This window comes from Ornithorhynchus anatinus, chromosome 2 (genome assembly GCF_004115215.2).
Source record: "Ornithorhynchus anatinus isolate Pmale09 chromosome 2, mOrnAna1.pri.v4, whole genome shotgun sequence".
Classification (NCBI taxonomy): domain Eukaryota; kingdom Metazoa; phylum Chordata; class Mammalia; order Monotremata; family Ornithorhynchidae; genus Ornithorhynchus; species Ornithorhynchus anatinus.
Genome location: NC_041729.1, coordinates 105,840,960 through 105,862,004, shown reverse-complemented (window position 1 = coordinate 105,862,004; position 21,045 = coordinate 105,840,960). Strand labels below are relative to the sequence as shown.

General features: G+C 49.3%; 1 protein-coding gene across 1 annotated transcript in view; it reads right to left on the bottom strand.

Annotated features, from left to right (window-relative positions):
* The window catches only part of FRK (fyn related Src family tyrosine kinase), a 42,811-nt gene extending 23,315 nt beyond the window's left edge, over nt 1-19,496 (bottom strand). Inside the window, exons 1-2 of the mRNA XM_039914599.1 lie at nt 19,060-19,496; nt 4,138-4,259 (exon numbers count right to left, since the gene is read on the bottom strand). Of these exons, the coding sequence (XP_039770533.1) occupies nt 4,138-4,259; nt 19,060-19,496 (559 nt within the window). The remainder of the gene's footprint in view (nt 1-4,137; nt 4,260-19,059) is intronic.
* Between the last annotated feature and the right edge of the window lie 1,549 nt (nt 19,497-21,045).

Genomic DNA, 21,045 nt, shown 5'->3' with positions numbered 1-21,045 from the left:
TTTTAGAGACTTTAAAAATAGCAGAACGATCAGGCCAAACAACACAGCTAACTTGACTTCTGGTCTGACAGCAACCAGCTGTGGGTGTAATCTCGGCTAACTGCAGATCTTTATTGTTCCCGCCCCTTCACAGATATGTACATGAGCACTGGGAGGCTGGGAGGAGGGTTGAATTAAAGGGATCAAGTCAGGGCAATCTTTTCCTCAGTTCCCCGGTTCATATGTGTCACCTTGACTTGCTCCCTTTGCTTCTACACACACACACACACACACACACACACACAAACACACACAGCACTTATGTATATATCTATAATTCTATTTATTTATATTGATTCTTATTTACTTGTTTTAATATCTGTCTCCCCCGCTCTAGACTGTAAACACATTGTGGGAAGGGATTTTCTCTCTTTATTGGTGTATTGTACTTTCCAAAAGCTTAATACAGTGCTCTGCCCACAGTAAATGCTCAATAAATACAAAGAAATGAATGAATGGGTGGGAGAAAAGTCATGTTCTTTCCACTAAACCATGCTGCTCCTTGTGGGCAGGGGACGTTTCTCCCAGCTCCGTTCTATTGCACTCGCCCAAGCGCTTACTACAGTGCTCTGCATACATTAATCACTCAAAAAATACCATTGACTGATTTATTAATTGACTGATAATCGGTGCCCCTCCACCCTGAGAAATTTCGCCACCCACCCCATCTTCTGTGGTCTGTCAAATACCTGCCTAACCAGCCCAACTGCTTAGAGAAGGTTGCTAAGAAATACCACAGTCACGGTTTGCTTAAAAGGCTATATCTGACTGAAAAGTGCTTTGGAAAACAAAAGTGCCCCACACGTGAAAGGTTGTAATTATTACTGTTGTGCAATCCCACAGTGATCAGCCAATCAACCCTTCCCTTCTTCTCCTGGGTGTCCGTAACACACACTCCTTCAAAGCTTGCCCACGGTAGCTACAAGCAAGTCCCTGCTTTCTCCTCACAGGATGGCAACGGGGAGTGGGAAGGATCACAGGAGAAGGATGAGGAGCTCGTTGTGGGCAGGGAATATGTCTGTTCATTGTTCCATTGTACTCTCCCAAGGGCTCGGTACAATGCCTTGCACACAGTAAGTGCTCAGCAAATACAAATGAATGAACAAATGAAGCAGCATGAGTGGTGATTAGAGCATAGGCCTGGGAGTCAGAAGGTCATGGCTTCTAATCCCAGCTCCACCACGTGTCTGCTGTGTGACTTTGGGCAATTCACTTAAATTCTCTGGGCCTCAGTTACCTCATCTGTAAAACAGGGAATAAGAGTGTGAGCCCCATATGGGACAGGGACTGTGTCCAACCCGATTAACTTGTATCTACGCCAGTGCTTAGAACAGTGCTTGGCACATAGTAAGTGCTTAAAAGTACCATCATTATTACTATTGTTATTATGAATGAAAGGCAGGAGAAGGGAGGGATTTATTCATTCAGTTCATTCAATCGTGTTTATTGAGCGCTTACTGTGTGCAGAGCACTGTACTAAGCTCTTTGAAAGTAAAACTCAGCAATAAAGAGAGACATTCCCTGCCCACATCGGGGGATGTATGTGGAAGTTTTTAGTCATCCACTGTAAGGCAAATCAAAGAGCATCAGGACCCTGTTTGGTGGAAGAAAACCTCCCCATGCATTAGGACAACTGAAGGTCATTAGCAGAACTGGAACCTCAGCCGGGCCCACCCCCTCAGGAGGAAGGGTGGGTTTGCAGACCTGGGCAAGGAGATTTGTGCATTCCAAGCACTTAGTACAGTGCTCTGCACATAGTAAGCGTTCAATAAATACTCTTGAATGAATGAAAGGAGAGACTGGTGTCTGGCCCCTCATGGGAATGGCTCACAAGTTTGAAAGGTGCTCATTTGACTGACAAGGAACTGAAGAGAGACTCGCTGGTCTACGAGCCTTCCCCAGTGAAACCCACTTTTCCCCAGGTCACTCTCCCTTCTGTGTCATCTGTGCACTTCAACCTGTGACCTTTGAATGTTTGTTACTCACCCCGCCCCCAACCCCACAGCTCTTATGTGCATATCTTTAAATAACTTGTTATAAGTGACCTATTTATTCAAATTAATATCTGTCTTCCCCGCTAGACTGTAAGGCATCCGTTTCGAGTCTCTGAGAACCCGTCTGGCCAGACTGCCCTACCTCCGTCCCTCCCTTGCACGCTTAGGGGGGTATCAAGTTTGGTCAACCCAGAACTGAGAGGCCAAGGTCTGGTGAGGAGCTAGACAGAGGAGCTATCTTTGGCTTAGCAAATTCATTCATTCATTCAAACATATTTATTGAGCGCTTACTGCGTGGAGAGCACTGTACTAAGCCCTTGAGAGAGTACAATAGAACAATAAATGGACACATTCCTTGCACACAACGAGCCTTCACTCTAGAGGGGGAGACAGGCATTAATATAAACAAATAAATAAATTACAGATCTGAACATAAGTGCTGTGGGACTGGGAGGGGAGATAAATAAAGGGGGCAAGTCAGGGTGATGTGGAAGAGAGTGGAAGAGGAGAAAGGAGGGCTTAGCACATGATAGGACAAGCAGGATTTTTAGACTGGACGGGCGTAGACGTTCAGAGATAGAAAGCTTCCCCATGCTTCTCACACCTCCCTCCACTCCTAGCTCTGTGGTCAGGGAAGACTACGAAAACTACTGCGACCATTTATACAGGGATAGATACGACTAGGCATTAAGACATTCGTTTTCCACTGGCCATCGAAAGGAGGTGAAATAATGGGACTCCATGGATCTCACACTTGCTCCTCTTGACATCTGTTTTATTTTTTGATGGCATTTGTTAAGTGCTTACAATGTGTCAAGCACTGTTCTAAGCTCTGGGTTAAATACAAGTTTATCAAGGTGGATACAGTCCCTGTCCCACATGGGGCTCACAGTTTAAGCAGGAGGGAAGAGAATTGAATCTCTATTTTACAGTTCAGGAAACTGAGGCCCAGAGAAGTGAAGTGACTTGCCAAGATCACACAGCAGATATGTGGCAGAGCTGGGATTAGAACCCTAGACTTCTGACTCCCAGGCCCAAACTCTTTCCACTAAGCCACACTACTCCTCCAGTTGATCACTTGGCCTTTCGTACTTATAAGCTTCAGCCCCACCACCCATCCAGCCCAGGACTCTGACTGGAGGGGCACCAAGACTCTTGGAGTAACTGGGGTCCAGTTACTCTTCAGGACACCCATCCTCGTGTGTAGGGATGGACCACCCACCACCCCGAAAATCTGCCCTCTCCATCTCTAACTATCCCTCCAGTGACCCAACGTGACACGTTCATCCTTGGATCTCCCCGCTCCCCTGTGGGCTCTGCCGGTGTTTTCTGCTGCACAGCTTCCTATGGGGGCAAATTCCCCATGCTCGTCCCATTACTGCCCCTTACAGAGGAGACATGTTTTCGGCTGTTATAAATGGGGTATAAGACCCACAGTTTGGGAAGCTGCAAGCCACAGCACAAATGCTGATAAAATGGTTCTCACCTAGAATGGCCTTTGGCTTCGAAGCTGGGCATTCTACCAGGACTCTAGAGCAGCCTGCCCACAGTTTGAGGAAATCACCCTCTCATCACCATTCCCAGCCTCCTCCTCATCATTTCCCTCCTCTTCTTCCTCCTCCTCTCCTTCCTCCTCCTTCCTCCTCCTCCTTCTCCTCTCCCTCTTCCTCTCAGTGTGTTACCAGCCTGAAGGTCAGAAAGCCTGATGGTCCTGTCCACAAAACAAAGCAGCGTGGCTTAATGGAAAGAACACGGGCCTGGAAATCAGAGGACTCATGTTCTGATCCCAGTTCTGCCAGTTGTCTGCTGTGTGATCTTGAGTGAAACACTTAAATTCTCTGGGCCTCAGTTACCTCATCTGTAAAATGGGAATTAAGATTGTGAGCCCGGGACTCTGACTCCAGAGGAAGACCAGAACGCTAGGAGAAAATGTGAGACAGGGACTGACTGCATCCAAACTGATTAGCTTGTATTTGCCCCCAACACTTAGTACGGTGCCTGGCACAGAGAAAGCACTTAATAAATACCACGGATCATTGTTGTTGTTATTATTATTACTATTATCGTCATTATTATTATTACTATTGAAGTCCCATGCCCTTACCTGACAGGGAATAGTCTCCCTTCTGGCTCTCACTCTCCCGGATCAGGAAGGCACCAGGCCGATTCCCCGAGTACAATAGCTGCTTCTCTGCATCCACTCGCTTGATGGCACCAAAAAACCACCTGGAAGGAGACACTAGCAGATTACCAACGTGCCATGTTAACGTGGTCCTGGGGGGAAAGGAGGCACTGAGGAGATATGGGGGCGGAAATGAAACGGGTGATTTCCATCCCTTGTTTTCCAGGGCCCCAGGACTCCAGGTCAGCTCTTGGCCCGCAACTGTCTGATAAGGATTCAGTGCCGACCGTTTCCTCTGCCTTAACTGGACAGGGCAGAGCCCTGACACCACCCTTCTGCCTGCTCTGGACCATGGGGCCAACAGTTCGGATTAAGGTTTTGAACCCGGAGTGGTGGGGTGGAGGTCACAAAGTGGTTGATTCATTCATTCATTCATTCATTCATTCAGTTGTATTTATTGAGCACTTACCGTGTGCACAGCACTGAACTAAACACTTGGAAAGTACAATTTGGCAACAGATAGAGGCAATCCCTACCCAACGACGGGCTCACAGTCTAGAAGAGGGGAGACAGACAAGCAAACAAAACAGACAGGCACCAATAGCATCAATATAAATGAATAGAATTATAGATCTATACACATCATTAATAAAATAAATAGAATAATACATACATATATATATACATATATATATATATATATATATAAATACAAGTGCTGTGGGGTGGGGAGGGGGGAAAAGCAGAGGGAGGGAGTCAGGGCGATAGGGAGGGGAGGAGGAGTAAAGGAAAAGGGAGACTCAGTCTGGGAAGGCCTCCTCCTTACTGAGGAGGTGAGCTCTCAGTAAGGCTTTGAAGGGAGGAAGTGTGCTAGTTTGGCAGATGTGAGGAGGGAGGGCATTCCAGGCCAGAGGGAGGACGTGTGCCAGGGGTCGATGGCGGGACAGGCCAGAACGAGGTACATTGAGGAGGTTAGCGGCAGAGGAGTGGAGTGTGAGGGCTGGGCTGTAGAAGGAAAGAAGGGAGGTGAGGTAAGAAGACAAACTCCTCACCATTGGCTTTAAAGCAGTCCATCACCTTGCACTCTCCTACCTCACTTTGCTTCTCTCCTACAACCCAGCCCACATACTTCACTCCTCTAGTGCTTACCTTCTCACTGTGCTCTGATCTCTCCTCTCTCACCACCGACCCTGGCACATGTCCTGCTTCTGGTCTGGAATGCCCTCCCTCCTAAAATCTGCCAGACAATTATTCTCCTCTCTTTCAAAGCCTTACTGAAGGCCCATCTCCCCCAGGAGGCCTTCCAGACTAAGCCCCAGTTTTCCTCATCTCACATTCCCTTCTGCGTAATCCTGTCTTGCTTCCTTTGCTCTCCCCGCCCCACCAGCCCCACAGCACTTATTTTATATCTGCAATTTCATTTATTTGTATTGATGTTTGTCTCTTCCCCTCTAGACTGTGAGCTCATTGTGGGCAGCGAATGTGACTCTTTATTGTTGTATTGTACTTTCCCAAGCTCTTAGTACAGTGCTCTGCACACAGTGAGCACTTAATAAATGCGACTGAGTGAATGAATGAATGATGCTTCAGACCCCGGGAAAGAATGGGAGGTGTAAATTCGGCTCTCTGCCTTAGGGGCAAAGGCCAGTTGGGCCTCAGGCTGGAGGAACAGCCAGTTGGGCCCTTGTTCTCCACCAGCCGGCTGCTAGCTGTGCCTCCCACCCAATGAGCTTTGACCAGTTGCCTGTCATAGGTGTGGGACCCCTTGGGTCGGGAGACAAATCCCTCTGCCACGTCAGGAGGCTGGAGCCAGCCCTCTTCAAGTCAGATTTTGACACAAATTCCATCCCCCACCAGCACAACCCTCCTTCTCCCCAGCCACTGTCATTTCCGGGCTGTAGCCTGAGTCTCCTCCTGGGCTGTCCCCTCCTTCCTCCAACCCTGCCCAAGGACACAGGTCCTGCCAAGGACCAGCAATACAAACACAGCATCGGGTTGTAACAATCACAATAATAGTAACTGTGGCATTTGTTAAGAGCCAACTACGTGGACTGTACTAACTGCTGGGGTAGTTTTTTTATTGTTTTTGTTAAGCGCTTACTATGTATCAAGCACTTCTAAACGCTGGGGTAAATTACGTCAGACACAGTCCCTGTCCCATATGGGGCTCACAGCCTAAGTAGGAGAGAGAACAGACAACAGGAAACTAAGGCACAGAGAAAATGATTTGCCCAAAGTCACGCAGCAAGCAATTGGCAGAGCTGGGAATAGAACCCAGGTCTTTCTGACTCCCAAGTTCATGCTCTTTCCACTAGGCCACACAGATACAAGATAATCAGGTGGGACACATAGGGGTCCCTGTCTCTGGATTGGGATGTGAGTGTCTCGTTTGAGTGGGGCAGGGGGCCCGGATGTGGGTGAGGGTGTAGGTGTGGATGAGGGTCAGGGTCAGGGTCGGGAGGGCTGCCTCAGCAACCCAAGTGGGCACCGAAACTCTCACTTCACCCAGAGGCCACCGGGGAGTCCTTGAAGAACTCTAATCCAGAGAACAAACCCAGTGCTCGGCCAGGGCCTGACCGCTCACTGACCGAAAGAAGCACCTTCAAGTGTTTCCCCATTAAGCTTTTGAGAAATATCTGATCTCTATTCCCTTATCATCTGTTCTGAGTGTTTTCAGGGAGGCCAATTTCATGCTCTGCCCATGGAAGGGGCCCCCTACAGTGCTCTGCCCATGGCAGCCTTGGCATCAGGATGCAGTGGGTGGCTGATTTAGCCTTTTGAGCCCAGGGTCCAGGTTGGGGATGGATGAGATGCCCAGCCCCTCCTCCAGCCCCCATGCCCCAGGGTTCTAAAAGCAAGAGCACAAGCCTGGGAGTCAGAGGACCTGGGTTCTAATCCCATATCTTGCCTGCTGTGTGACTTTGGGTAAGTCACTTAACTTTCCTCATCTGTGAAACCCATGTGGGACAGGGACTGGGTCTGATTTGATTATCTGGCAGCTGCCCCAGAGCTTAGTACGGTGCTGGGCACATAGCAAGTGCTTAGTAAATACCATCATTCACCACTATTCACAACCACTACTAACCACCCTCCACCCCCGATCACTAGTATTTACTAAGTGCAGAGCACTTTATTAAGAGCTTGGGAGAGTATAATTCAACAGAGTTGATAGACTTGTTGCCGGCCTATAAAGAGCTCGCAGTCTAGAGGGGGTGTCCCCATCCCCAGGAACACCTCCTCTCCACCACTCACCACCCACCCCCCAAAACATCCCTGAACACCTGCTCTCCACAACTGTCTCCATTCCTCTCCCCATCATCATCAATGGCATTTATTGGGTGCTTTCTATACAGAGTTGGCATACCCGTTCCCTGCCCACAACGAGCTTACAGTTTAGAGAGGGAGACGGACATTCCTGTTAAAGGAATGGTTTTCGATCTACTGCTCTAAGCTGGGTTCTATTTTTGGTTTGCTGCTATATCAACTCATACTTCTTCCAGAGAGAAGTGGGTCAGGGAGATGAGGAGGAGGAGGATCATGATAAATTTGCAGTGCGGAGGGGAGTCCCAGATATTCAGCATTCAATATACTTGTGTGTATGAATGAATCTATATTTAGGGAGAGATACAAGTCAAGCAGAGGCATAACCAGTCCATTCCTAGCTAGGGAGTGGCTAGCGAGTGGAAGGCAATCTGCTACAAGTCAAAACTCACTGTACTGGGCAGCAGCGGCACAGGAGAGAGTCAAGGGCAGAGAGTCAAGTTTACTACATAGAAGGAGGCACTGTAAACCACTTCTGCATTTTTACCAAGAAAACTCTCTGGATACACTACTAGAATGATTGCGGGTAGAGGTGGGGTGTTGTGGGAGAGATGTGTCCATGGCATTGCAATGGGTCGGAGGTGACTAGACAGATTAAGACAAGACAATACAAGATGTCCCGTATGTCCAAAGAGGACAGATCTGACACTGAAATCCTCCCCAATCATGCAGATGGGGCTGATGGGCAGTTATCACTCCCCTTCACACAAGCTACCTTTTCCCCTTGAGCCTAAGTTTTTATCTTTGTTAAGTACTTCTTAGGTGCCAAGAACTGAGAAAGATGGACATTTATGAGATAGGACACAGTCCCTATCCCTTATAGGGCTCACAGTCCAAGTATTAGAATTGAATCCCTAATTTACCGATGAGGAAACTGAGACCCAGAGAAGTGACTTGTCCAAGATCATCCAGCTGGCAGGTGGCAGAACTGGGATCAGAACCCAGGTCCTCTGAATCCCAGGCCCATGCTCTTTCCACTAGGCTACATAAGCTACATTGCTTATTGTCATATTTTTTAAATGCCTACTATGTGCCAAACACTGTACTGAGTACTGGGGTTGATACCATATAAGTAATTTGGACCCGGAGCCCAGAGTCTAAGGGGAAGGGAGATCGTGTATTGAATTCCCACTTTACAGATTAGGCAACTGAGGCACAGAGAAGTTAAGTGACTCACCTAAAGTCACACAGCAGGCAAGTGGCGAAACCAAGATTAGAACTAAGGTCCTCTGACTGGTTGGCCTGTGCACTTTCCACTTTGCACTCTCCGTGGTTAATTGCTATTATTGTCTTGATAAAATGCAAACAGTCCTAATCAGAAAAGGGAAGGGCAGGAAATCGTCAGGATATACCTCCCATTCATTTTCAACTGTCTATGCTAACAGAGAGAGACAGAGAGAAAAAGAGACAAGGAGGAAGAGAGATAGGGAGACAGACAGATAGGGAGAGGTTAATGGAAAAGTGAACACAATGTAGAGTGGGGCAGTGGGTTCTAGCTGGTCAGGGAAGGTGCTCTGAGCTCGTAGGTCTGGTGTGAACTGGCACTGGTACAGTCACGATGAGCGTCTGTTAAGCACTTACTATGTGCCAGGCACTGTTCTAAGTGCCGGAGTAGATACAAGATAATCAGGTTGGACCCAGTCCCTGTCCCACATGGGGCTCACACTCTTAATCCCCATTTTACAGATGAGGGAACTGAGGCACAGAGGAGGAGAAAGGACTTGTCCGAGGTCACACAGAAGACAACTGGTGGGTCGAGATTTGAACCGAGAACCTTCTGACTCCCAGGCCTGTGCTCTATCCACCAGGCCATGCCGCTTCCCCAGTGAGAACAATATAACACACTAATTTTAACAGTTCATTCCTTTGTAAGCACAATTTTTGTTCTGGACAAACCCTGTTAAGGAAAACATCTTACCTAAAACCGTGCATGTGCACATATGTTCCTCCTGACGTCACATTACGATCTACCCAGATATATATCCGTGTATAATCCACCCTCTGACGATTGAAGGCCCGTTTGCCTTTTAAGCGGACTTATCCAGTTTATTGCTCATCAAGATGCTTCCACTGGAGGTTTGGTTACTTTAACAGTAGTCATCAAGCATGGAACACTGCACTAAGCACTGGGAAAGAATATCTAGGTGGGAATTAGGCACGGTCCCTGTTCCTCAGGGGGCTCACAATCTAAAAATAAAAAGAGGGGGAGGGAACTGGCAACAGATTCTTAAAGGAGAGTTGAAACAAAACGCTAAGACAATATACAAACAAAAACAAAGCTCGGTAAGGTGACTGCAACGGCCAGTCCCAACTAGGCAGGGAGCAGGTGAATCTGGGTTTCCATGGCTTCTGTTTACAGTTCCGAGGAGCAGCCACAACGATTGTCCAGGGTGTCATTTGGTTTGAGGGAGAAACTGACTTTCCTGGAAGCGCCTGGCTGAGTAACCCTGCCTCCTTCCTGCTGCTCTCCTGCCTTTCCCTCCCAACGCCCCCTCCTTCCTTCCTCTCTCCAGATTCCACTCCTCCCAAGGACAACTCCATTGTCGTTTTCCGGTCTGCCCTGATGGATGGACGTGTGTGTGTGTACGTGTGTGTCTTTGTGCGTCTCCTCCCCCTGACTTTCCCTTCACTGTAAACAACAACACCATCTTCTCTGTCTCACAGGCCCTAAACCTCGACATTACCCTCCGCTCATCTCTCTCATTCGACCCGCACATATAAATCTTCGATGAAATCCTGTCAGTTCAACATTCACAACATCTCTAGAATCCACCCCTTCCCCTCCATCCAAACTTCTGTCATGCCGACTCAGGTACCCGTATCCCACCTTGACTACTACATCAGACTCCTCACTGACCACCCTGCCTCCCTGTCTCCATCTCTCCCCTCTTCCCCTCTCCCCTCTGCCACCTGGATCACTTTTCCGAAAAACCATACAGTCCATATCTCCCCAGTCAATGAATCAATCAGATATACTTATTGAGCACTTTCTGAGCACAGAGCACAGCAGTAAGCGCTTGGGAGAGTAAAATATAACAAAATAACAGGCGCATCCCCTGCCCACAGTGAGCTTACAGTCTAAATAAATAAATAAATTACAGATACGTATCTAAGTGCTGTGGGGCTGGGAGGGGGGATGAATAAAGGGAACAAGTCAGGATGATGCAGAAGGGATTGGAAGAAAAGGAAATGAGGACTTCTTGGAGGAGATGTGCCTTTAATAAGACTTTGGAGGTGGGGAGTTTAATTGCCCTCCAAGACCCCCAATGGTTGCCCATCCATCTTTGCATCAGAAAGAAACTTCTTACTATCAGCTTTAAGGCACTCAATCAGCTCTCCCCCTCCTACCTTGCTTCGGTGATTTCCTACTACAACCCAGCCCTCCCGCTTTGCTCCTCTAATGCCAATCTACTGTCTGTATCTCAGTCTCTTCTATCCCAACACCAACCCCTTGCCCATGTCTTCCCCCTAGCCTGGGACACCCTCCCCTTTCATATCCAACAGTCCACCATTTTTCCTACCTTTAAACCCTCTTAATAATAATAATAATGTTGGTATTTGTTAAGCGCTTACTATGTGCAGAGCACTGTTCTAAGCGCTGGGGGAGATACAGGGTAATCAGGTTGTCCCACGTGAGGCTCACAGTTAATTCCCATTTTACAGATGAGGTAACTGAGGCGCAGAGAAGGGAAGTGACGCCCACAGTCACACAGCTGACAAGTGGCAGAGCAGGGAGTCGAACTCATGACCTCTGATTCCGAAGCCCAGGCTCTTTCCACTGAGCCACGCTGCTCTTAATACTGCATCGCCTCCAAGAAGAGACTAAGCCCTCATTACCCCTACCACCCTTCTCTCTGCATCACCTAAGTGCTGTGCCGTGTATCCCTTAAGGATTTTGATATTCACCCCATCCCCCAAATACTACCATTATCATTATTATTATGTGCATATCCTTACACACTCTCATTTTCCATATCTTAATCTATTTTACTGTCCACTTCCTCCTGTAGACTGCAAGCTCCTTGAGGGCAGGGATGGTCTCTTCCAGACTATTGCACTGTACTTTTCTAAATGCTTAGTTCAGTGGTCTACATAAAGTAAGCCCTCAATAACTACCATTGATTGATTGATTGATCGATTGAATGTCTGTTTCCGTGACTGCCTGAATGAGGGAATGATAATAATAATGATGGTATTTGTTAAGCGTTTAGTATATGTCAAGCACAGTTCTAAGCGCTGGGGTAGATACAAGGTAGTCAGGTTGTCCCACACGGGACTCAGAGTCTTAATCCCCATTTTACAGAAGAGGTAACTGAGGCACAAAGAATGTAAGTGATTTGCCTAAGGTCACACAGCAGACAAGTGGCAGAGCCAGGATTAGAACCCACGACCTCTGACTCCCAAGCCCGTGCTCTTTCCACTAAGCCATACTGCTCCCAGGGAATCAGAAGCAGTGTGGCTCAGTGGAAAAAGCCCGGGCATGGGAGTCAGAGGTCCTGGGTTCTAATCCCAGCTCTGCCATTTGTCTGCTGTGTGACCTTAGGTAAATCATTTCACTTCTCTGTGCCTCAGTTGCCTCATCTGTGAAATGGGGATGGAAACTGTGAGCCCCACGTGGGACAACTTGATCACCTGATCACCCTTGTATCCCCCAGCGCTTAGAACAGTGCTTTGCACATAGTAAGCACTTAACAAAGACCACCATTTATTTTTTTTAATTTTTTTACAGAGGGTGGGACTAGGATGGGGACCTTCAGGGGGCAGGGCCACGTTGAGGACCCTCAGCTGATGGGTGTCTGCTTAAATAACTTTATTCTCCAAACAGCTCAGATGCTGAAAGGAGGAGAGCTTTCTCCCCACATTGATGATGAACTGTCCATTGAAGTCATCCATCCGGAAGTCCAGGAGCAGCAAAATACTTCATGTGGGGACAGTGCCCATGTGACTCTTTAATCAGTTGATCAATTAATAATATTGTTTGAGCTCTTACTCTAAAATGAGCACTCTACTACTAAGCTCTTGAGAAAATACAATAGAGCTACTAGAACTAATCCCTGCCCTTGGCTTGATGAGAAGCTGCATGGCTTAGTGGGTAAAGCACGGGCCTGGGAGTCAGAAGGACCTGGGTTCTAATCCAGAATCTGCCAAGTGTCTGCTGTGTGACCTTGGGGAAGTCACTTCACTTCTCTGTGCCTCAGTTGCCACATATGTAAAATGAACTGTGAGAGCATGAACTTCATGGGGGACAGAAACAGTGTCCAACCTAATTAACTTGGATCTATCCCAGTGCTTAGAACAGTTCTTAGCACATAGTAAGTGCTTAACAAGTACTGTAATTGTTATTATAATAATTTACAGCTGAGAATTTAGGTGGCAAAGCAGAGGCACGTCTAGCAGCTCAGGTGGGGTGGAAAACGCTGGGGAAGCAGTGTGGATCCCTAATCTAGTTTATCCCTTGGGAAGGGCTTCGCTTGGGCCCCCAAAAAGAATGCGGAGCCCTGGGGATGTGGCTTTGGAGAGCTTTCACTTTAATAATAATAATTATGGAATTTGCTAAGTGCTTACTATGTTCATCCATTCATTCAATCGTATTTATTAAGCGCTTACTGAGGGGAGAGGACTGTTCTAAGCTCTTGGAAAGTACAATACAGCAATAGAGAAGGACAATCCCGGCCCACCATGGGTTTACAGTTTAGAGGGTCTATATGCCAAGCACTCTTCTAAGCGCTGGGGTAGAATCAAGGTAATCAGGTTGTCCCACGTGGAGCTCACAGTCTTAATCCCCATTTTACAGATAAAGTAACTGAGGCACAGAGAATGTAAGTGATTTGCCTAAGGTCATACAGCAGACAAATGGCAGAGCTGGGATTAGGACCCACGACCTCTGACTCCCAACCCCGTGCTCTTTCCACTGAACCGTACTGCTTTTCTCTTCCCTGTAGCCTGAGCGCTCCCTCCTCCGCTACTGCGGAAGTCCTCCTGTGGGCCAAAGGCAGGTCCAGGACCCCTCAGGGACCTATCTTTAATAAAGTAATTGGCTGGTAACAAGCATTTCAGGTTTTCCCCGAGTCACACCCAGGCATGCCCAGCGTACACCACCCCCGATCCCTGACCTCTCCAGTGGGGTGAAAGGAACCTGGTCTTCCCAGGCCCTGGGGCATCAGGCAGGGGGTAGGAGGAATGTTGTGTTGGGGGGAGGTCAGGAGGAGAGGAGGGATGCCTCGCTTCTGTGGTCATAGCCCCTTAATGAGTCAGGTGGCTCGATGCCATGGGAGGTTCTCCCCCAGCCATTATCCGTATTGTCCTGAAGTAACAGTCTGCTTCCATCCTGCTGGCTCTTTCCCGCTCCCACTGGGGGATGCAGCCTCCATCAGAGAGACACTGGTAGGTTTTGCCTCAGTTAATTCTGTTATCACTTCAGCTGTGTCACCAAGGCCTTGTCATCACCAAAATCAATCAGTGATGTTGAGAAGCAGTGTGGCTCAGTGGAAAGAGCCAGGGCTTGGGAGTCAGAGGTCATGGCTTCGAATCCCGGCTCTGCCACCTGTCAGCTGTGTGACTGTGGGCAAGTCACTTAACCTCTCTGTGCCTCAGTTACCTCATCTGTAAAATGGGGATTAACTGTGAGCCTCAAGTGGGACAACCTGATTACCCTGTATCTCCCCCAGCGCTTAGGACAGTGCTGTGCACATAGTAAGTGCTTAACAAATACCAACATTATTAATATTATTATTATATTTCCTAACGATGGTATTTTTTAATGACGCCATTTGTTTAGTTTTTACTATGTGCCAGGCATTGTTCTAAGCACTAGCTGGGTTGGACACATAGGGCTCACAGTCTTAATCCCCAATTTACAGCTGAGGGAACTGAGGCCCAGAGAAGATAAATGTCGAAGAGCTCAATAAATATGTTTGAATGGATGGATGGATGGGTGGATGGATGGATGGATGAATGCATGCATGAATGAATGAAGGAATGAATGAATGAATAAGTGACTTTGCCCAAAGAAACTCAGCAGGCAAGTGGAAGAGCCAGCATTAGAACCCAAGTTCTTCTGACTCTCGGGCCCCTGCTCTATCCATTAGGCCATGCTGCTGCTCACTTTGGGGCGTAGCGCTTACTGTGTGCAGAGCTCTGTACTAAGCACTTGGGAAAGTGCAATACAACCAAGTTGGTAAACAGGTTCCCTGCCCACAGTTATTTACAGAGCACTAAACTAGGCGTCTACTGCGATTTAAAAATCTCTGTGCTGCTTCTCAGATTAGGGAGACTTCAAAGAAAGCCAATATATGCAGTTCTACCATAATGCTTGTGTTCACTTCAGATTTCAGCTAGAATGTTATGGGGAACTGAAGATCATTCATCCCACAACCCGAGCCTGTTTGGATACAGCAGCTGGAAACGCGGGAAGAGCGTAGGCCAGTGCTTAGTACAGTGCTCTGCACACAGTAAGAGCTCAGTAAATACGATTGAATGAATGAACAGTGGAAATAGCACAGGCCTGGGAGTCAGAAGACCTGGGTTTCGACCCCAGCTTTGACATTTGCCTGCTGTGTGACCTTGGGCAGGTCACTAAACTTCTGTCTGCCTCTATTTTCTTATCTGTAAAATGGGAATTCAGTTCCTGTCTCTCTCCCACTTTAGACTATGAGCCCCATGTGGGGTAGGGACCGTGTCTGACCTGATAAGCAGTGCTCGACACAGAGCAAATGCTTAACAAATACCCTAATAAAGGAAGAAACGATTTGCCCGTACACACCTAAGTGAGACCAGGTGAGTACTATCAGGCAGGTTTTCTTAGTGTGGGGTTTTGCAACAATACAGTCCTTGTGATATTTGAGAATCGGGTGTTACTGCTTTATTGATTCTTTTGAAATTCCCAACAAGTTTACTTCTGCGGCTCTCGTCTTCCTGTTTCAGTGCTCCTTGATTGTCACCGGAACTTTAATGACTCTCAAAGGTAGAGCGTATCTTCCTGAAAGTATCCCCGAGGCCTAATGAAAAAAGCCCGTTTCTGGGAATCAGAGGACCTGGGTTCTAATCCCGGCTTTGCCATTTGCCTAGTCTATGACCTGAGGCAAGATATTTAACTGATCTGGGTCTCCGTTTCCTCATCTGTAAATATTGAGGAGAAGAAACCTACTCTCCCTCGCCCTTACACTGTGACCCCAGTGGGACAGGAACTGTATCAGATCTGCTTCTCTTGTCTCTACCACGGTATTAAGTGATGATGACGATGGTATTCGGATGTTATTCATTCCTCACCACATCAAGCAAAAATTCCTGACCATCGGTTTTAAGACATTCAATCAGCTCTCTCCCCCTGCCTATCCTCGTTCATCTCCCACTGCATCCCAGCTCCCTTCCTTCATTCCTCTCACGCCGCTTACTCGCTGTACCTCATTCTCATCATTCATCCATTCAATCATATTTATTGAGGGCTTACTGCGTGCAGAGCTCTGTACTAAGCACTTAGTCACTCTCAACACTCACTCACTCTCATCACTCTCAACACTCCCATCTTTTTTCTCACACTCTCCCTACTCCCTGGAACTCCCTCCCCTTTCAGGTTACTGCTTCCCCCTTCTAAAATCACAGCTTCTCTTCTCTTCTCTGATTACTCTGTCATCTCCACACCCTATTTCTCTCCCCACTGCCACTTCAGTGCTTCCGTGTCACCTGAGCACCTGGGTACGCACACTTCACTCTACCCCACTGTACTTCTCTACATTATCTTGGCACGCTATTGCAAATTACTCTCTGTCTCCTCTGCTAGAGCGTAAGCTTTTAAGGGCACTACTCTTTACGGACAAAGAATGTATCTACCAACTCTGCTGCATTATACTCTTCTAAACGCTTAGTATAGTGCTCTACACATAGTAAGTGCGCAATAAACACCATTGAATGACAGATTACTAACTCTATTACACTCTCTTCAGCACACAGTAAGTGGTCAATAAATACCATTCACCGACTCATTGATTTTTAACTCTATTATACTCTCCCCCAGTCCTACTCTCCCCTGCATACAGTAAGCGCCCAATAAATATCATTCATCGATTGACTGATTACTAACTCTATTATACTCTCCCAAGCGCTTAACCAAGCGCTCTGCACGCGAAAAATGCTCAATAAATGCCATGCGCCGGTTGATCACTAACTCTATTAGACTCTCCCGAGCATTAGTAAAGTGCTCAGCACACAGAAAGCGTTCAGTAAATACTGTCGAATGATTGGTTCTTAGAATCGATTGGTGGGAAAGTTTGCAGACTGAATGTGTGTCTGCATGTGTGTATACACGTGTGCACACGGGAATATGCATGAGTGAATGTTGCTCAGAGGCTGCCCTTTGGGTTCAGAGATGACGCTACTGAAGCGGAGACTTTATCAGTGTGTGTGTGGGTGTGTGATCAGACTGATGCAAGATGGACAATCCCATCCCTTCTGCACTGCGTGTCGCTGTACAGATTGCCCTTTGCCGCACCACTGCGTCTGTTTATTTACTCGATCGTATTTATTGAGCGCTTACTGGGTACAGTGCACTGTACTAAGCAGCGTGGCTTAGTGGCAAGAGCCCGGGCTTGGGAGTCCGAGGACGTGGGTTCTAGTCCCGCCCCCGCCACTTGTCTGTTGTGTGACTTTGGGCAAGTCACTTCACTTCTCTGCGCCTCAGTTCCCTCATCTGTAAAATGTAAATGTAAAACGGGACAATCTGATCACCTTGTATCCCTTCCCAGCGCTTAGGACAGTGCTCTGCACATAGTAAAGCGCCTAACAGATGCCATCATTATTATTACTATTATTCTTTGTGCCTCAGTCCCCTCATCTGTAAATTGGGGGTTGAGACATCGAGCCCCACGTGGGACCACCTCATTACCCTGTCTCTACCCCGGCACTTAGTGCTTAGCACATAGTAAGTGCTTCACAAATACCATCATTATTGATTAGCATTACAATATAGCAATCAAAAGACACATTCCCTGCCCACAACGAGCTTTGTTAAAATGCCCGGTGCTGGTTTCATTTCACCCTCTTGCTGTCTCAGTTTTCCCCAGGCCTCTGTTCTAAAGCAGCAGCCCCATTTGTCGTGGTCGTACCCGTCCGTCACTGCTGTCTCCCAGATGACCCCATTTTGGCCACCTTGTCTGTTGAGTGGGTCCACACTGCCCACACCTAAAATCCCAACCACACCAACCTCTTTTCCTCAACATTTGTTGGCAAGTCGTTTCTTATGTAAATAGGTAATTCAGAGGTCATCTATGGCTAGGAGAGGCACCTGACGTGCTGCGGCCCTTGACCTCCGTAGCGTACCAAGTCCGCATCTGTGCGTCCTGTGAGTTTTTTGCAATAATAATAATAATGAGGGTATATGCTAAGCACTTACTATGTGCCAAACACTGTTCTAAGCTCTGGAATAGATACAAGGTAATCAGGTTGTCCCACGTGGGGCTCAGAGTCTCAATCCTCATTTTACAGGTGAGGTAACTGAGGCACAGAGAAGTGAAGTGACCTGCCCAGGGTCACACAGCTGATACGTGGCAGAGCTGGGATTAGAACCCATGACTTCTGACTTCCAAGCTCAGGCTCTTTCCACTAAGCCACGCTGCTTCTCTAGATAGAAGGTCATCAGATTGTCCTAGGTGGAGCTCACAGTCTTAATCCCCATTTTACAGTTGAGGGAACTGAGGCGCTTACTGTGAGCGGGGCACTGTACTCAGCAGTTAGGAGGATACAGTAGGACAGCGACAAGACTCCAAGATTTGGTCCCTGCTTCCTGAAGAAGGGCAGACCGGGGATCAGTCGATCCATCGACGGCATTTACGATAATAATAATAATAATGATGATGGTATCTGTTAAGGGCTTACTCTGTGCCAAGCACTGTTCTAAGCGATGAGGTAGATAGAAGGTCTTCCTAGGTGGGGCTCAAAGTCTTAATCCCCATTTCACAGAAGAGGGAACAGAGAGGCTTACCGTGTGCAGAGCCCTGTACTGAGTGCTAAGGAGAGAACAATGGCACAGCGATAAGACTTGAAGATTGGGTCTCTGCTGACCAGGGATCAGTTGATCCATCGATGGCATTTATAATAATAATATTCATTCAGTTGTATTTATTGAGCGCTTACTATGTGCAGAGCACTGTACTAAGCGCTTGGAATGTACAAATCGTTAACAGATAGAGACAATCCCTGCGCTTTGACGGGCGCACAGTCTAATCGGATGAGCCGGACAGACAAGAACAATGGCAGTAAATAGAATCAAGATAATAATAATAATGATGGTATTTGTTAAGGGCTCACTCTGTGCCTAGCACTGTTCTAACAGCCGGGGTAGGTAGAAGAACACAGATAGAAGGGCATCACTTTGCCCCAGGTGGGGCTCACGGTCTTAATCCCCATTTCACAGAAGAGGGAACGGAGGCCCCTACCGTGTGGGGAGCCCTGTACTAAGCGCTTAGGAGAGAAGAGTGGGACAGAATGGGTAGGCGCGCCCTGCATGACCAGGGCGAGGCGGGCATGGGCCTCCGCGTGGGGGCTCGGGGATGGAAGAGAGGGGGCCGGCCAGCGGGCCCGGGTACTCACTGCTCGGCCTGCAGGCTCTGGTCCTTGGCCAGGTAGTTGGCAGGGACATAGCCCTGGCTCTGCTGGCCCGGGTCGTCTCCCCCGTGGCCCAGGAGGCGGGCCAGCCACCAGCCCGGGTGCGAGGCGTCCAGGACCTGCAGCCGGTCCCCGGCCACGAAGCTCAGGTCCTCGGCCGTGCGTGCCCGGTAGTCAAAGAGCGCCACGAAGATGCCCGCCGGCCGGGGCGACGATCTGGACAGCGGGTCAGGCAGTGGGGGGAGCGGATGGCAGGTGCCCGGTTTGGCGATGTCACGGGGCTTGCCGGAGGCGCCGTCCCGGTGCCCCTCGTCCTCCGGGCGGAGCCAGGCCAGGCAGGGCCGCAGGCAGGGCCACAGGCAGGAGAGCGGCCACGGGCAGCGCCCCGGACACGGACAGCTCCCACCCCCAGCGGCGCCCATCGCCGCACCACCCGGCCCAATCTACCCCTGCGCCCTGCTCCCAGAGCCCTAGGCCCAGCCCGCTGAGCCCTGCTCTCTGTGCCTGGCACCCTGAGCCCTGTGCTCTGCCCTCTGTGCCCTGTGCCCTACACCCAGCGCCCTACCCCCTGCGCTCCGCGCCTTGCTCCCTGTACCCTGCTCCCTGTGCCCTACACCCCGCGCTCTGCGCCCTGCTCCTAGTGCCCTACACCCTGCGCCCAGTATGCTGAACCCTGTGCTCTGCGCCTGTAACCCTGAGCCCTGAGCTCTGCCCTCTGCGCCCCGGGCCCTACACCCTGTGCCCTCCACCCTGCACTATTCGCCCTGCTCCCTGTGCCCTACACCCAGTGCCCTTCTCCCTGCTCCCTGCTCCCTGCTCCCAGCACGCTGAGCCCCGCGCTCTGCGCCCTACGCCTCGTGCTCTGTGCCCCGCTCCCTGCGCCCTACATCCTGCTCCCTGCGCTCTGTGCTCTGCTCTCTTCACCCTCCTCCCCGCGTGCCTTGTGTTCCTCCCTGCTGTCCGTCCTGCTGGCCGTCCCGCTGGCCGCCCCGCTGGCCGTCCGTCCGCCTTCCTTCTCACTAATGAATAACCCAGCCGGCAGGACTGGTCTGGGACGGCCAACATCCTGAGCTCCCTCCCGCCAGCCTCCAATATTCTTCTCCAGCTTCCTGGTTCCCTTTTGTCTCCCTTCCTCCTGGGATTCCCGCTCTCCCCGCCCCTCCCTTCCCTCCCTTCCCCCCCAGCCTCCAGCCCCGGCCGGGGACTGAGTCCAGATGACCAGCCCTGGCTGGACCGAAAGGACCCCACCCCCTCTGTACTTCCAAACCCCTCTGAGAGTCCACCATCTGAGCCCCCAAGCTGGGCAATTCTAAAGCTGGACGGGACGGTCGTTCCAGGGGAGGGACGGCTCCGTTCTTCGGGAGAGGTCCCGAACCCGTTAGGGAGGTCATGGCTATGGCTGTGTTACAGATAACAGTGATAATGATGGTATTTGTTAAGCGCTCACTATGGGCTAAGCCCTGTTCTAAGCGCTGGGGTAGGTACGAGGTAATCAGGTTGTCCCACGTGGAGCTCACAGTCTTCATCCCCATTTGACAGATGAGGTAACTGTGGCCCAGAGAAGTGAAGTGACTTGCCCAAAGTCACACAGCTGACAGTGGGCGGAGCTGGGATTAGAACCTATGATCTCTGACTCCCAAGCACGTGCTCTTCCCACTAAGCCATGCTGCTTCTAGATGAAGACTGGTCGGGAGCAGGACAGGCCTAACGGGGCCTATCTCCCAGAGTGACTGAGCAGCAGCCTGGGGCTGCCCAGTCCTGTGTCCTGAGCCATCCCAATTCTGCCTGCAACCTAAAGTGATGGACGTTACGAACATGGCCATCCTCCGCTTTACCTCCACTGAACCCAAGGGCACCTTAGCCTCTTTCCTGTGCTAGTAAACCACTTACAATAATAATAATGTTGGTATTTGTTAAGCGCTTACTAAGTGCAGAGCACCGTTCTGAGCGCTGGGGGAGATGCAGGGTGAT